Below are 15,708 nucleotides of genomic sequence, written 5' to 3'. Positions count from 1 at the left end.
GCAATGTAAACCCTCACCCCCTCACCCAGCCTGCCCCCCTCCCTACAACTCCTTCTCTGAGTGTTTTTGTCTGTCATCTTTAAACCCCACGAGAGCAGCACACACACACACACACACATACATACACATGCTCTTATTATGAAAGAGTGTTCTCGTGCTGCTCCATAACCGCTTTCGAATGACAGTATTTGATATATTCACATGGGTAAGGGGGGGGGGTTTATGTGTGTGTCTGTGTGTGTGAGTCTGTGTGTGTGTGTGTGTGTGTGCAGGTGGGTGGGTATGGGCTGGGGGGGGGGGCTGTGGTTAAGTTATGTACCATCATTAAAGAACATTCCTCCAAAGGTGTTGACAAACACTGCCACTTCGTCTCTCTCTTCTGTCTTTTCAAACATCAAAGTGCTTTTTTGCTTTTTTTAAAGAAACCGTTTGTTGGCCTCAAGAACAACCAGAAGTGTTGCACGAGCACTTTACTTTCTGTTCGTTTTGGGGGGGGGGGGGGGGGGGGGTTGTTTTTTTTTTTTTTGAATGGGCATAAAAGAAAAAGAAAAACTCTAAATGAGGACTAATGGATAATTCTGCTGTTTTTCGCCTCCTAACAGTGAAAACTAAAACCAAACACTAAGATTTATTACTGAGAAGTAAAAGCTGATGGCCTCCACTGATAATGATACTACTGCTGTCTCCAAAAAGAAAGAAACACAACAGAATACTTGATTTCTCATTTGCTGCATTTTTTTTTTTGGTGGGGGGGCTTTGGGTTGGGGGGCGGTGGGGTGGTAGATCATTAATTATATAAATGTGTGTGTGTGTATTTTTTTTATGTCAACTAAAAAAGATTGTATTGGCATTTGTCACCATTTTTGTTACACTAGTGTACTTTTCATCCTTGTTGATTTTATCTTTGATCCCATGCCATCTATTTATTTTAAAATGGAAGCACTGAAACAAACGGAATAAATTTTCAATTGAATAAAAAACAAAAAAAGTCACTTTTTCATTTTTTAAAATTATTTTCTCATGACTTGATTTTGTCCATTTTGTGAGACTCATTCTTTTTCTGTTTCTAGCTTTAGACACCTCACTGATTGTTAATCTTAAGCTCACTAACACCACAAATGTAGGATTTCTGTTGCATCTTTTCACTCCAACACTCACTTTTTTTCACCATTTATTAAATTAAAACTAACCTCACAAGGTTTTTATCTTCTCATAGCAAAAAATAAACAATGTATCATCCAGCATGACACACAGGGTTTCTAATTTAAGCAATCCAAGTAGTCAAAACATCTTCAGGTCTCCCGTGGTGCCTCACAGTCCACCGATCAGCTGGAACAGCGGCTTCAATGCCTGAACGCCAGCGCTCATAACCACGACAAACTCTGCACTGTCATGGCAACCGTGTCTCTTCTTCACACCTGATGGTTCAGGTGATCACAAGACTTGGGTTCAGATTGTAGACCAGAAGTCCATCATGAAGGGTGAGTGCAGTTATTCCCTGCTGATACTGGTATTTTATTTCATTTTATTTTATATGTTTAAAGAAATGAAGTCAAATCTATAACGTGATTCCTCTGTTATCTCCGCAGTTGTTGCTGTTCTCGCTTTGTTGGTGGTAAATGTGCATTTAAGTCCTTCGAGTTCTTGTACTGGAGAGGTTCCGGTTTTATTCTGCCTGCAGATACCACAAGGTGACGACTCCAAAATGTTAATTTATTAACTTTTAAGTCGACTTCATGTATAGAGAGATATAAGATATAAGTCTTTAATCAAATGTTAGATATTCATCAGTACAGTAAGTGTTTTCTTCTGATTTATATTCTTAGATCTTACATAATATCAACAAAATCTCTCTTACTGGAATTAATTATAAATATCTTGATGTATTTTAGTATTTTTTTCTATTATAAAATCCATGTTTTACGTCATTAACTTAAACCAGGTGATGAAATAACATCTTTTGTTGTGCTCCTTCAAGAACATTTTCACCCATTTGATTAATGAGTGGAGAGTTTAACGGTCAGCTGATGATCAAATAAAACTTCTGTTAAAGGGCAATCGGATACAAAATCTGTTGTTTCAGAGAAACTTCGTCACATTCATGTGCATGGAGTCAAAGGTCTTGAATGTGGTCAGAAAGAGTTCAGTCGATGAGGTTATTTGCACAACATTACCACTAGATGGCATCAGAAGCAGGACTTTAGAATATGTTTGCTTTCAGAAACCTGTTCGTATAGTTTGATTAACTTAATTATCACAGAAGGGAATCTGTTTGCAATGTTGGCACAAAATTAAAAAACAATAAAAAGGAAAAAAAAACATCAGTGGGTAGTCAAAGACATCATCTTCAGTGTGTTAGTTACATTAGAAATTGTCAGAAGTTCTTTTTATTTCTTTACTATTTAATTTATCTCTTTAATATAGGTCACTAAAGTTACAGTAAGTCACTGAGGTTCCCTTTAATTCACTCATCTTAATCTTCATTCCTCCAAGCTTTATTTTTATAATACAATATAATAAATTATGTGCAATGGAAAAAAGAAAAGATATTTTAATTCTTCAGTTTCAAGTTTTAAACACAATAAAAGCTGAATTTTAAAAGAGATAATTTGTCAATTTGTTTGCTCTTAAAGTCTGAGAGTTTCCTTAAAAAGACATTAAAAGGTGTCAGAAGTTTTAAATTTCATTTACAAAACTGAAACATTTCTTCCTTTTTGCTGTAGGCAGTAATGTTAGATATAAAATGTTTTTGTTAATAATATAAATGTGCTACAGGAAGCTGTTAAATCCTTTGTTGTGTAGTTCCAGTCAGCAGCATCAGATCTGTAACAAACACTCACTACTGTCAGTATTAATATGTAACTGGTTAATCCACTCATCAACTTTCTGCCACTTATCTGGGTCGAGGTCACATTAATAGATTACTAAATAATAGGTTTAATCTAGCTGCCGTTGAACAGATTACAATTATTTGTGTCATCTTTAAAATGTCTTAAAAACTCTGAAAATCTTCATAACAAGTTTCCAGAGCTCATGTTTGCTCTTCAGACAACTCAGTCTTGTTTTGTGCGACCACAAACCAAAACCCTAAGAGAATCGATTTTATGGTCCCAGACAAGCATGAAAACCGAAATTATTCACATTTGGGAAGTTGGAACCAGTGAATTTTTGCTTTTAAATAAATAAATAAAAATTGCTTGGTTATCAAAACTGTTGCTGATTAATTTTCTGTAGAGCTGTTAATCAACTAATGGTTACAGCTCTGAATGATAGCTGGGAAGTACTTACAAGAAAATCTGATTTAAATCATATTCATGTATTCAATAAATTCATGTACCCTGTAAATATTTATCTGGCTTTTTGTCTCGCCTGGTTTTCTGTCATATTTTGAGCGTTACGATTGTTAAAAAGTTATTAAATTTGCTCTCAATGTGTTTAAAGGTCATGAGTTTAGTTTGTTGGACCCTGCAGAAACTTTGAATCGTGACACTCTGCTTTTAGCTTTCAGTCCTGGTTTTTCGACTCTGGTGATGATTCTGAGCGACGTCGGAGAAATCAACTCCACCGTGTTACACAGCGACAACCTCGTCTCTGTCACCAGGCTCAGGATCACCAACGCCGGAGTCACAGGAGTCGCCGAAGGAGCCCTCAGCTCCTTTCAAAACCTTGTCGACCTCAATGTAGAGCAGAACCTCCTGACAGAGATCAGCCCGAGCTGGTTCAGTCGGCCCACCGTCCTCACTGACCTCAACCTCTCAGGAAACCAGATTGAAGTCCTGAATGAGTCCATGCTAAGTGGGTTCAATAACCTCTCAAACCTCAATCTGAGAAAGAACAGGATCAGGACTATTGATTCAAACAGTTTCAGCTCCCTGACCAACTTGGCTGAGTTGGACTTGTCTGATAACAAGATGACGCGGGTCTCACTTCAAGTCTTCAGGTCTCTTAATGCCACCCGGATCAGACTGGATGGGAACCCCTGGGACTGTTCATGTGGAGCTGAACACTTTGTTGACTTCCTGAAAGGTTTGTGAAATGTTCGACAGATGATGATTTAAGTGTTTTTAAAGCACAATTAAAAACTTTTATTTGGGATTTCAGGATTTTTTTTTTTTTTTAATGCTGAATGTCTCCATAATGTTTCTTTATCCTTTAACATATTGATTGTTGGAAGTAAGTATTTTCACTTTAAACTGTTATACTTTTGGATTTTTGTTTTTGTCTGTAATCTATAAATATATCATGAAACCAGAACAATGTTTCAGCAGCATATTAAACAGCAGTCAGGTGTCCACATGAACAGTAAGAGAGGTTTTCCTCGCTGTAATCATTCCTCCTGTTCATACTGGCTGTTAAATGTGCTTTCAATATAAGTGATGGAGGCCAAAATCCAGTTTGTCCACACAGTCATTTTGTTCAAAACTATATTTAAAAGTTGATGTGAAGTTTACATGGGGTTTCAGCAGTCTGAGTTAGTCATATCAAGTGGATATCTGCCACATTTACAGTCTTTTTAGCATCAAATTATGTCTTTGTGTTTCCCTGTTGAGCTGCGGTGGAAGTATAGTAACAAAAAGAGGAACTTTGACACCAAAAAAGACTAATGTTGAAAATATCAACTTGATTTGACTCATTTGGATGGCTGAAACTTCATATTAGATTCAAATAAACTTTTAAATACATTTTAGCACAGAAGAGGACTGTGGATTTTGTCCTCCATCACTTACATCATAAATACATTATGAAGGGATCTTCTAATGGTCAGTATGAACAGGAGGAATGATTAAAGCAACAAAACCTTTGACAGTTCTCAGTTGGACTCCTTACTGATAAAGTTGCTTCTCTTCTCAGATCTACAGAACAGATCTCTGCTGCAGGAGGAGATGAAGGTGACCTGTGCGAGTCCTCCGTCCCTGAGAGGTCAACCTGTGTGGAACGTCTCAGTGTGTGTGACGTCGCCTCCATCAGGACCATCGTCACCGACACAAACTGTCCACCCTAAAATCACTGATGCACCCAGAACTCATCCAGCATCCACCGGTACATTTAGTTCTTGTATCAATTTTCTATTTTTTAGTATTATAAGAATCATATTTAATATTCATTCCAGTTGTTATATAAACTGGACATAAATGGTGATGTGTTTGACGTGTCACAGCAGGAAAAGCATGTTTAAATAATTGATAATAGTTTAGCTGCTGTGGTTTCAGTGTCCTGGTATTGTGTCGGTCAGCTCACTGAACCATCAGACAAATCCCGGGAAGCCTGCGAGTGCCGAGGGTTTTCCAAATCCACTATTCATCCAATCCACAAGGGGGCTCCAGCAGACTTCCCATAATCCTCAGCAATAAGCAATATGGAAGTCATGATGTTTTATCAATAATTTAAAAAACAATCATGAACATCGCGATGATATGAACCACATTTCTGAAGATTATTTTTTATTTGTATTGATGTATTGAGGGTCATTCATAATACCTACAGGCTTATAGGCTTAATAACAGATTTATTATAATCTGCTAAAGTTGACGAGCAAACCACTTACAATGTGAAAGTCCTGAGTTGAGGATTTAATATGAATATAATAATAATATCAGTGATTAATAGTTTACTTGGAAAGGGAAGATTTTTCAAAATATTCTGGTCAGATTTATTGTAGCTATTGTGTAGTTACAGGTTCAGGAGTTTCACTGAAAACTGAAGGGCAGACATTTGGATTCAGCCGCTGTCACAGTTTACTGAGATATATGAGCTTATTTTCAAGCTATGACTTAGAGTCAAACTGTCTGCAGTGTGTGATCAGTGTCTCTGTTTTCTCCTCCATCAACAGCTGTGACGAAACCTCCATCACAACCTTCAGGAACACAAACCTCACCCACTGACATCCCTGCACCCTCCTCAATGACCGGTACATTTAGTTCTTCTCATCCCAGTTTTATTTTATATTTAAAGCTGAACCAGTTAATATGTTAAACTTTAATTCACCAGGAGGGCAGAAACACAACTCCAAATGAATGAATGCTAATGTTGCTAATTATTTAAATAAACCCTCAGTGTTTTGTTTACAGCTTGTTATGCTGCCCTCAAGTGGACAGAATGAATTACTGCTGCGTTCAATTTCTTCATCAATTAAATCAGAATATTGATACATTACTTATATTTTTATTTTAGTTAGTTAGTTATTTTAGTAAATGGCAAAAAGGACACAACAATTCAGTGTTTGTCATTAAAATAAAACCTTCAGAAGACTGTTTGGGTTTGAGCTCTATGAGTGACAACTGTTCATTTTCAGGCAATTTTACAGAGAGGGGTTTGCAATTTGTTACAAATGATAAGAAAATAGTTAAATTGGTTTATATCTAGATTCATATGTACAGTAATTGTCTTAATAAATGAGACAAATGTGAATTATTTATCCAGAAATCCAGTTTCCATTGAGTAGTTTTGTATCAAACTAGATGTTTAGCATATTAGATTATCTGTTTAAAACTGTAATGAGCACATTTCTCCTAATTAAACCAAATTAAATAAACTTTGAGCAGTGAAACTACACACCTGCAACTTATTAACATAAAGCTAATAATAAATGAAGGGGACTGTAAAATAAATTCATATGTTATTTCCTTTAGTAACATCCATGACTTCACCTCAGTCTCTACCACCATCAGACACAGAAACCTCCGTCCACCTTAAATCCTCTGACTGGCCCATAACAGACTCCACACCTGCTGGAATCACTAGTACGTTTAATTTTTGTGTCTCTTTTGATATTTGAAAAACTAAAATATCAGTATTTTTGCTTCATCTTTTCCTTTCAGAAACACTGTCATTTATATATAAACCAATTCAACGCTTTTCTTATAATTTGTAACGAATTGTAAAAAAATAAAATAAAATAAAAAAAAAACAAACAGTAAAATTGCCTAAAAATTAACAGTGAGCAGTGACACAGACGCTACTTTTAAGAAAATATTTAATGGAAATGAGCAGGAAAGTGAAAGATCTGTAAAATAAATTGTTCATAGATGCTGACTCATTATAACCCTAATATGCCAACATGTTGTTTGACACACAAAATTACACACTGGTCAAGTTTTTTTTTTTCTTCAATCTGTTAAATAATTGTTAAGATTCGAATTTACTAATAAAAAGCAAAAACAACAAATTAATTCAGATTCAAAGTTTTTGTTGTTGTTGCAAAAACAGTTACACACCTGCAACTTAATATAGAATTGAGGGACTGTAAAAAAATAAAAAAATAAAAATGTTATTGTGTTATTTCCTTTAGTAACATCCCTGACTTCACCTTCATCTCCTCCACCATCAGACACAGAAACCTCCGTCCACCCTCAATCCTCTGACCGGCCCATAACAGACTCCACACCTGCTGGAATCACTGGTACGTTTCATTAAAAAAACTGAAAATATCTAAATCTGAATTTTGCCTCTTGCATTTATAATTTGTTTCATCTTTTCCTTCCAGAAACATCTGTGACATTTGCACTACGACCTCTGTCCGATCCAAATATTGTGTGCACACTCATCGCTGTGATAGGTTTGTTTCATTTTTCTCTTGCAGGTTTCTGTTTGTCCTAAAATACATCATCAATATAACCTCTCTGCCCCTCTGCAGTGTTCCTCTGTGTGCTGCTGTCTGTGGTCTGTGTCCTGGCCGTGCTCTACAGGAGGAAACGCAGAGGCAAAGCGGTGACGCCCGGATCTCAAAAAGAGGAAAAGATGGAGGTGAAAGAAGACGACAGGTTGAGTCATGGATCTCCAGGACTCTCTGAGAGGAGAAACACACACTGGGACTCAGAGATAGGATGGAGGAGACCCGCCACTGGAGTCAGAGCTAAGTCGGCAAACGCTTTGCTCTTCACGTCTCCTTTTTGTGTGTCTGGGAAAGATCAGACTACTTTACAAACTGAGAAAGAGGCTTCGTCATCAGACACAGAAAACCCATCTGAAAGAAAGGAGACACCGGGGAATGAAAGTGAAGCAGCAGGAAGCATCGAGGCAGAAAATATGACTGATGTGATGAATAAGAACAAGAAAGAAGCTCTAGATGAAGACGCCCGCTCTGTTTCAATTTCAGTCAACACTGACACTGTGCCTTATCTGAGCATCGGTACCAACCAGAAGAAACAGAGCCCCGATGATCTCAACAAGCAGTCTGCTGATAGTCAGGGTCAAAGTTCACAGAGAGGCAAAGTCATGGTGAGGATCTCCACCTGGCCTCCGACCGCAGCTCAGTGGCAGGAAAGATGTAAGGCGAAGGAACAAGAAGAGGAAGGATCTAATGAAGGTGTGAAGTTTCCGAAAGTGCAAAATGAAGTGGAAGATCTCTCATTTTTTGACAAAGGAGTCAAAGAAGAAGTAGCTACTCTCACGCAAGATCCAGGTCTCTCAAAAGTCTCCAAGATCTCAAAATTAAACGACAAGACTTCAGAATCCACGACAGATCATGTAACTGACTGCTGCTCCCATTTGAGTGATGCTCATAACCCGAGTGATGCAAGACAAGAGGAGCAGCTGAAAGAGGAGAGGATCCAGGACTCAGCCGCTGCACGACAGACAAGCGAGCCCCAAAAACTGAATCTGGACCGACTCAAACCTGCACAGAAGCTTCCCATCAAGAGCAGCAACAAGGTAGAGCTGAGGAACGAGCAGAAGCAAGCTGCTACGAGAGAGAACAGACAAGACAGGAGGGCAGAAAACAGAAGCAGAGGCTCGAAGGCTCCATCTGATGGCGCCTCGCCCGATGATGAAACCCTGCTGGACGGCAACGAGTATGCCTTCATGGACCTGCTGCATGAGGTGGTGCAGAACAACGGCCGCTGGACCAGAGACAGGTGGAAGCAGGTCAACAAGCAGCGCATCAACCAGCAGGGACAATGAGTCAGAGTTACTGAAGGGATGAAGAGGGAGTTTAAAGTTTCTCACACATGAAAATTACGCTACAATGTTTTAATTAATTTTATTTAGACTTTTAGAAAAGTAAAATGTTTTATTTTTCTCCTGCTGCATTTTAAAGTAATCTTGTGAGATAAAATCAGTGCTTAAAGGAATACTTTGACATTTTTGGACATACCTTCATTCTTTCTTTGCAGGCAGTCAGACGAAAAGTTTGATATGAATCATATCAGACACTTAAAGTGATCCTCCAGTGATTTTATTTCATCCTTCCATTAAGTTAGAGGACTCAAGAGAGAGATTTTTTTTAAATAGTCAAAAACAAAGCAGTGCTCAGAAATTTTAACCTTAAGTCTGTAGTTTGAGTCGAACAACAAATATTTATCACTGGCTCCCAAGTTTCCCATTATGCAACCTAGGCTGCGTTCACTCAGCAGACTAAAATAATCTCCTGTAATTTTGATTTGGGAGCGATCACGGATTATCCCAGTATTGTAACCCTGCTGCTGGTAATGTTTTAGTCACATCATTTAAATATCCTGTATCAGCCGCTTTTATTAAGTAGGCAGAGCAGTTTGTTTATGAGTGAAAAACAAACCGTTACAGCTTAAAATCAGAGCTGATATTTTATTCATTATGTATTTTATTATTGTTATTATGTCTTTATTATATGTTTTATTTCTATGTAACTGCAATCAATGAAGATTTTGCGGTTTCCAGTTTTGTTGACACTTACAGAGTTCTCTTCATGTCGCCGTCAGGAAGTCTCGATACCTTTTGATTTAGAGTTAAAACTGAACTTTTGATTCACTTTTGTAATTATTGTCTGAATATGACGTGAAAGCAACACAAATAACACAAGTTTCCCAGGCTAATAAATCATCCCAGTTATTTTCTCAGGCTTTGAAAATCTGGCTCCAACACTGCAGAACATTTATATATTCATACACAGTGTAATGATTATATATGTTTACTTTTTTGTAATTGCAAGTCACACTTCTTCAGTGTTTACCGTACATCAGTAACCGGCCATCACTACCACCACAATATCCAGCACTAATTCTAGTTCAGTTCAGTTTTGTGCAACTTTGAGCTGTTTTGTTCAGTTCAGTAAAACAAGAGCTCTGATTATAAGGAGCTCAGCAGCCGCTTATTTGCCGAAGTTCTCAGATTATGAGGTTCTCTTGTTTTTCCTCTGTTTTAATAAGCTTTAAGCAAGGAGGTGACACACTTTGTATCACAGCTGAGCAGAGAACAGTAGAGTCAGCTGTGCTGGGTCTTGGAGAAAAGGGAAACCCTCCCCCTGAAAAACACAACTGCCTATAAAACAAATACTTTTCACTTCTTACAGATTTAATAAACTAGATATACATTAATATGGTGATTAGTGAGTTTTCAGATCTAATTATCTCCCCTTGCTTCCAGTCTTTATGCTAAGCTAAGCTAAGCCATCTCACTCTTGGCAAGAAAGTGAGGAAGCACATTTCCCCAAATGTCAAACTATTCTTGTAAGTGTGGCTGAATAATAGAAACGTAATGATATGAAAACCTGTGATTAACAGCTGTTAAATTGTTTATTTACATGTATTATTTACAGCATGTGAGTATCGTCCTCATGTTGCCATGTGATGATGTGTTGGGGGAAATAAAAAGACCTTTTCATCCAGTGTCTGGCTGCATGCAGCATTTATTTGTTCATATTTTATATATGTAGAAGTACACTCGCTTCTCATAAGAAATAGTACAAAATGGATCAACCCCTTTTTGACAATGACTTAAAAACGCAAAAGTGGAAGTAAACATAGTACGTGGGCTTTTGATAACACTGAGACGACATGCATGTTCCATTCATATAAATACACAGTATCAAATAAATGGCTCCAATTTGCAAGCAGTTGAATTGATTATGGGTTTTGTCTAGCTATGAGACACTAAACGTCCCGCTAAATGTACAAAATGATCATTCTTGGCAAGCTGTATATCAAAAAACATGCTTTTTAGTGTTTACAGTACATGCCCCCTTGTGGTATTTGTAAGCACGGACAGTAGTAGATCTGAGGTGAACTGATCTTGGAGTGTTTAAGATTTTGTCAGAAGTGAGGACGCAGGAAGACGTTAAATGAAAAGATCTGCACACTTATCGTATCCTCCGTCGCGGTCGCTCGCTCGCTCGCATGTCCACTCCTCAACTCTCACAGTCCTGTAAACTGACCTCATGAGGGGCAAAGATGGGACCCTTTGCAAAATACATACATACTGTAAAAACATGAAAAATGCTCATTTCTAAACAATAAAATAAGAAAAACACTGGCATATCTCAATCAGCAAGCAATCCATCTGAGATTACTTCACCGTGACTGTCACACCTCTTCTTCATATTTCTTTAACAGATAAGAAAAATGGCGCGCACACACACCAAAGAAAGCTTTGCAAACTTCTGCGAGGTAAATCAAAAAACATCAAACACATGACATGGTTACAGCACATTTGACTGTCTCTGCTTCACAGGAATGAGTGAATACTGCCTGTCGTGTTGTACAGATTCAGATTTAAAGGGTCATGCTGTTATGCTCTAGACATCACCGCAGAGCTTAGTGCAAAAATAGTTCAAGTCCTCTTTCACTTTTTTTTTGTTATCACACACAAGAGACAGAAAAAAAAGAACAAAATGGCAAACGATCAAAATATAAAGATGCTATTTACAGTGATGAAACAAAAAGCTAAGAAACGATAATTCGACATTAAATACTGACTCTGCCTTTATACACAACGTGTGGTCTGTACAATGTGAAGAGGAGAGCGCTTCCTTTTTAAGCTCGAGCACGTTCAAAGTTAGACGTAACAGATTTGAGTGTACTCATCGCTCTCTGTGCAAAATATTTCTGCTACCAGTCGTACTGCAACTCCCGAAGAGTTATTAAAACTGGAGGATCACAATAAATTGATGTTTGTCATCAATTCACAATGAATTCAAGTTGAGAGTAACATGATAAAATAAACTGTAGCCTGACGGATTGTCCGTTCTTGAGGCGGATACGGATAGATATGAGGGTTAAAGTAATTTGATATGTTTGTATAAATAAATATGATAGTTTCTGATAAAGAGCTCTTAAAAGGAATAACTTGACTGTTTGGAAAATATTCTTTTTGTGCTTTCTTGCCAAGAGTTAGACGACAGAATCAGTACCACTAAATGTGGAGCCACGGCCTGTTAGCTTAGCTTAGCATTGAGGCTGGGGACAGGTCAAAGCAGCTAGCCTGGCTCTGCCCAAGAAAACCCCACCAATCAACAACACTTCTAAAACTTACTAATTAACTATTAAATCATACAAAAACTGATGTGTGTTTTACAGGGAGTGTGTGCTTCAACAACCTCATGGACTCTGAAGTCACTTCTTCCAGCTAAGAAATAGTTACAGCACATAACTCCCTGTAAAAGAGACACCATAATGTTTGTTTTACTCTTCGGTAAAAACTTCTTCTTCATATTAACTTTAAAGGAGGGACAGTGGTATCAAATCTTTCATCTAACTCTGGGCAAGAAAGTAAAAATGCATTATTCTCTGAATGTTACACAGTTTCAATGGAAATTAACTCTGTAGTTGATGTTGTGGCTGAGCCTGTTTTATGAACATTAAATTAATTTTTGATGATTTGAAATTTTGATAGTTACTGATCACATATTTATTATATGTGTTAATTTATCTGTAATTTACTGATGCACTTTTGGCACTTCTTACTTATTGGCAGACATATTGATTTTAGCTTATTGTGAAAATATCAGCCCAGCCAATGTAACTGTCAGACTCTTAAAAAAAAACACTGATATCACAAAATAAATGTTAAATGGCACATAGTGTACAAATCAACATGATATTTACAAAATAAGCAAACTAATGGCACATATAGTAGAGTAGAAATGATTTTGGGACACTTAAAATAGTGAAATAAATTAAACATTATTACATTTTTTAACAATAACCACAAAAAAAAAAAGGTTTTCCAAAACACGACGACAGAGAAATAAATGCTAACATGGCTGATTAAAAAAGTGCCACTACAGTGTGTATATTCACAGATATTTGTAAAAAAGAAAAAAGTGAAAATCTGGTCTGATTTAAAGACGAGCAACAGCAAACCAAACAAGACATTTATAATAAATTAAGAAATAAAAAGTTCACATGGGCTGTAAATTCATTGTAAATGCTTGAATTGCGGGAGTTTCATTTCAGAGCATCTACGACGTGCATCTTTAGAAAACATGGCTGTTGATAAAGATGTGAAATCAGATTCATGTGTGGGTTAACGCTCCTGTCGGTGCCCCCCTCACCGCTGGCACTGACACAAATAGAGCTGGAGTTGGTCCCCGGTGCGCCTGCTGCACTTAGTCTATAGGATGGGTCAAATGCAGAGGATAAATTTAGTGTTAAATGTATGTGAGTGCTGAGAAATGACGATAAAAGAAACAAAAATAGGGTGTAGTTGCCCCGAGATTCTGACCGGGTGTCAGTTTTGGCGGAGGGGGAGCTCAGACTGAGTCGTGGCACGAGGGCAACTTCACCCCTGAGCGAAATACGTCGAGTGAAATGATGATGTCAGAAAAAAACCCTCTTTTGACTCACAAAATCTGTCACATCTGTCAGTCCTTTGGTTGGAAGGAGGGGGTCGTTTCCAGTGCCTGTTTGTCACTTTTAGATACAGTAGAGGTATGCGAGACAGAGAGGGGCAGGAAGAGGGGTCGGGGTTGATGACGAGGCACTCTTCATGCATCCACCTGTAGCAGCTCAGTGGGGAACAGCAGGTCTCTCGAGGCCGTCCACTTAAATGCAGACACATGATGCACATTCATTCACTGTGGACGGCTGTACTTCCTTTAATCTGTGAGATAGACAAGCTCCGTCGGCTTGGGCGGTGCTCGGACATTTAAGGGTCAGGGTGATGAGGACTAAGGGGGAGGTGGGGGGATTTTTTCTTTTCTAGAGGTGAGTCTCATCTCTGGTCTCTGTGCCAAATTCCTGCTGGTTCCTGGTGCCGCGGGACTGCCCCGCCTGTGACTCCTCGGGCATGTGTGCCAGCGGATCGGACCGGATAATGTACCTGCAGAGACAACATGGAGATGATCTGTTGCAGGTCTAACATGATGGTTTACACTCTAATTTAAAACTGAGATTATAAAGCCTTCAGGCAGAGTAGCATTGTCATGGCAACACAGAGCCGCCAACTTGAAGCGTGTCGTTACATTTGGCCAAAAACTTGTCATTTGTGTTATGACGCAGGATTTTTACAGTCCAAGTTATTGCTTCTTAACATGTTAAAATATGGTGTCTAAAAGGATCATTATGTCGTATTTAGAGGCATCTATCTGTGTGGTTACAAATTGCAACAAACAGAATACCCCTCCAAGAGTGAAAGAGAACCTACAGTAGCCACGAAACTTGCAAAAAAAAGGAAACGTTTCAGGCTACAATGAGGTACTGGTCTGCCTGTAAACCTTTTTATATCACCTGTTGTTCACATAGACTGTATATAATTGTTCATGGCCTTGCACGTTCTTTAAATGGCACAAACGTTTTCTGCAAGTCAAAATCCAGGGATTCAGGCTGCTCTTAATGCAAAGACAACGTTTGTAATGTTGTCTTTGTTTCTTCAGATTTTTCTCTATGCCAACAAACCTGTGTCCATTCTGTAGAATTTATTGCTAACACTGCTGCTAAGTTGTTCAATGGATTGGATCGACTACAAGTGTAGCTCGTAGTCTCCAAAACCAATCAGAACAGAGTGAGCTCCCCTGTGTGCGTCTCCCACAAACCTTTTTGATATCACATGCATTCATACAATGTATCACATTTAAAGATACATTTTGCACAGGACTTTTAAGGAGATATAACAGAGGAATACTAGAAATAGTCCTGGAAAATTAAGCTAAATTTGGCACTTAAAAACCTGATAATTAAACTTGAACTTGCTTGATTTTTTTCTGAAAAGTGTACTCTTCTCTCCATGGTTCCTCCTCAGTTTAATTTACTGTTGAACTCAAGAAAGAAGCACATTTAAAACAAATCTGAAACTATGCTCAGTTATTACTGAATTGTGCTTACAAATACATATCTTCCTCCATGAAGTGAAACAAAATGTTGATGGAGTTTGATTATCAGGCTACAGGAGGCCATAATGCTGTTTTATGTAAATAGTAAAGGCTACTGAATGAGGGAAAGATGAAGGCTTTGTTGTGGTTCTTACACAATGTCGTTGAGCTCCAGCATGGTGTCGGGAGGAGGATTAATGAGGACGTACGACAGCGTGTTCTGGTGGTCGTTCATCTCATCTGTGAAAGGAGACAGAAGAGACCTTCAGAAATGCTCTGGAGCCCTCCCTCGTCCTCCTCCATGATACAGTTCATCAGACAGAAAATGAGCCCACTAACCGCTGCAAATATGGGACTCCCTCATTTCCAGCGTTTCAGTGAGGACAAAAGCACAGTATAGGACCAAGTGGTAGGAAAATTGATGTTTAAATGCTTTGTTTTCTACTGAAGTCTGGCTGCAAACTGAGAAGACGCTCGTTACAACTGTTAAGTTAACAATTTACAATTAATTCAAATAAAATGTAGCCTAGTAATACCTATTGGTATTGAAATTTACAAATCGATCATTAAAAAAATAAAATAAAACAGAAAATAGTCTTTTTCACTTTTTAATTCGTTTTTTTAGTTAAATCGTCACAGGTGGCACGTTGTTGTATTTAACCCTCTTGTTTTCCTCGGGTTTGACCTGGGAGGACAACACACATTGACTC

The 15,708-nt window shown here is 38.1% G+C and overlaps 1 protein-coding gene across 1 annotated transcript in view; it reads right to left on the bottom strand.

Annotated features, from left to right (window-relative positions):
- Positions 1 to 13,714: 13,714 nt before the first annotated feature.
- The window catches only part of kcnt1b (potassium sodium-activated channel subfamily T member 1b), a 73,680-nt gene continuing 71,686 nt past the window's right edge, over positions 13,715 to 15,708 (bottom strand). Inside the window, exons 29-30 of the mRNA XM_062417213.1 lie at positions 15,154 to 15,238; positions 13,715 to 14,010 (exon numbers count right to left, since the gene is read on the bottom strand). Of these exons, the coding sequence (XP_062273197.1) occupies positions 13,890 to 14,010; positions 15,154 to 15,238 (206 nt within the window). The 3' untranslated portion in view covers positions 13,715 to 13,889. The remainder of the gene's footprint in view (positions 14,011 to 15,153; positions 15,239 to 15,708) is intronic.

The sequence above is a fragment of the Scomber scombrus genome, chromosome 4 (genome assembly GCF_963691925.1).
Source record: "Scomber scombrus chromosome 4, fScoSco1.1, whole genome shotgun sequence".
NCBI lineage: Eukaryota > Metazoa > Chordata > Actinopteri > Scombriformes > Scombridae > Scomber > Scomber scombrus.
This window is presented reverse-complemented; position numbering and strand designations above follow the sequence as displayed.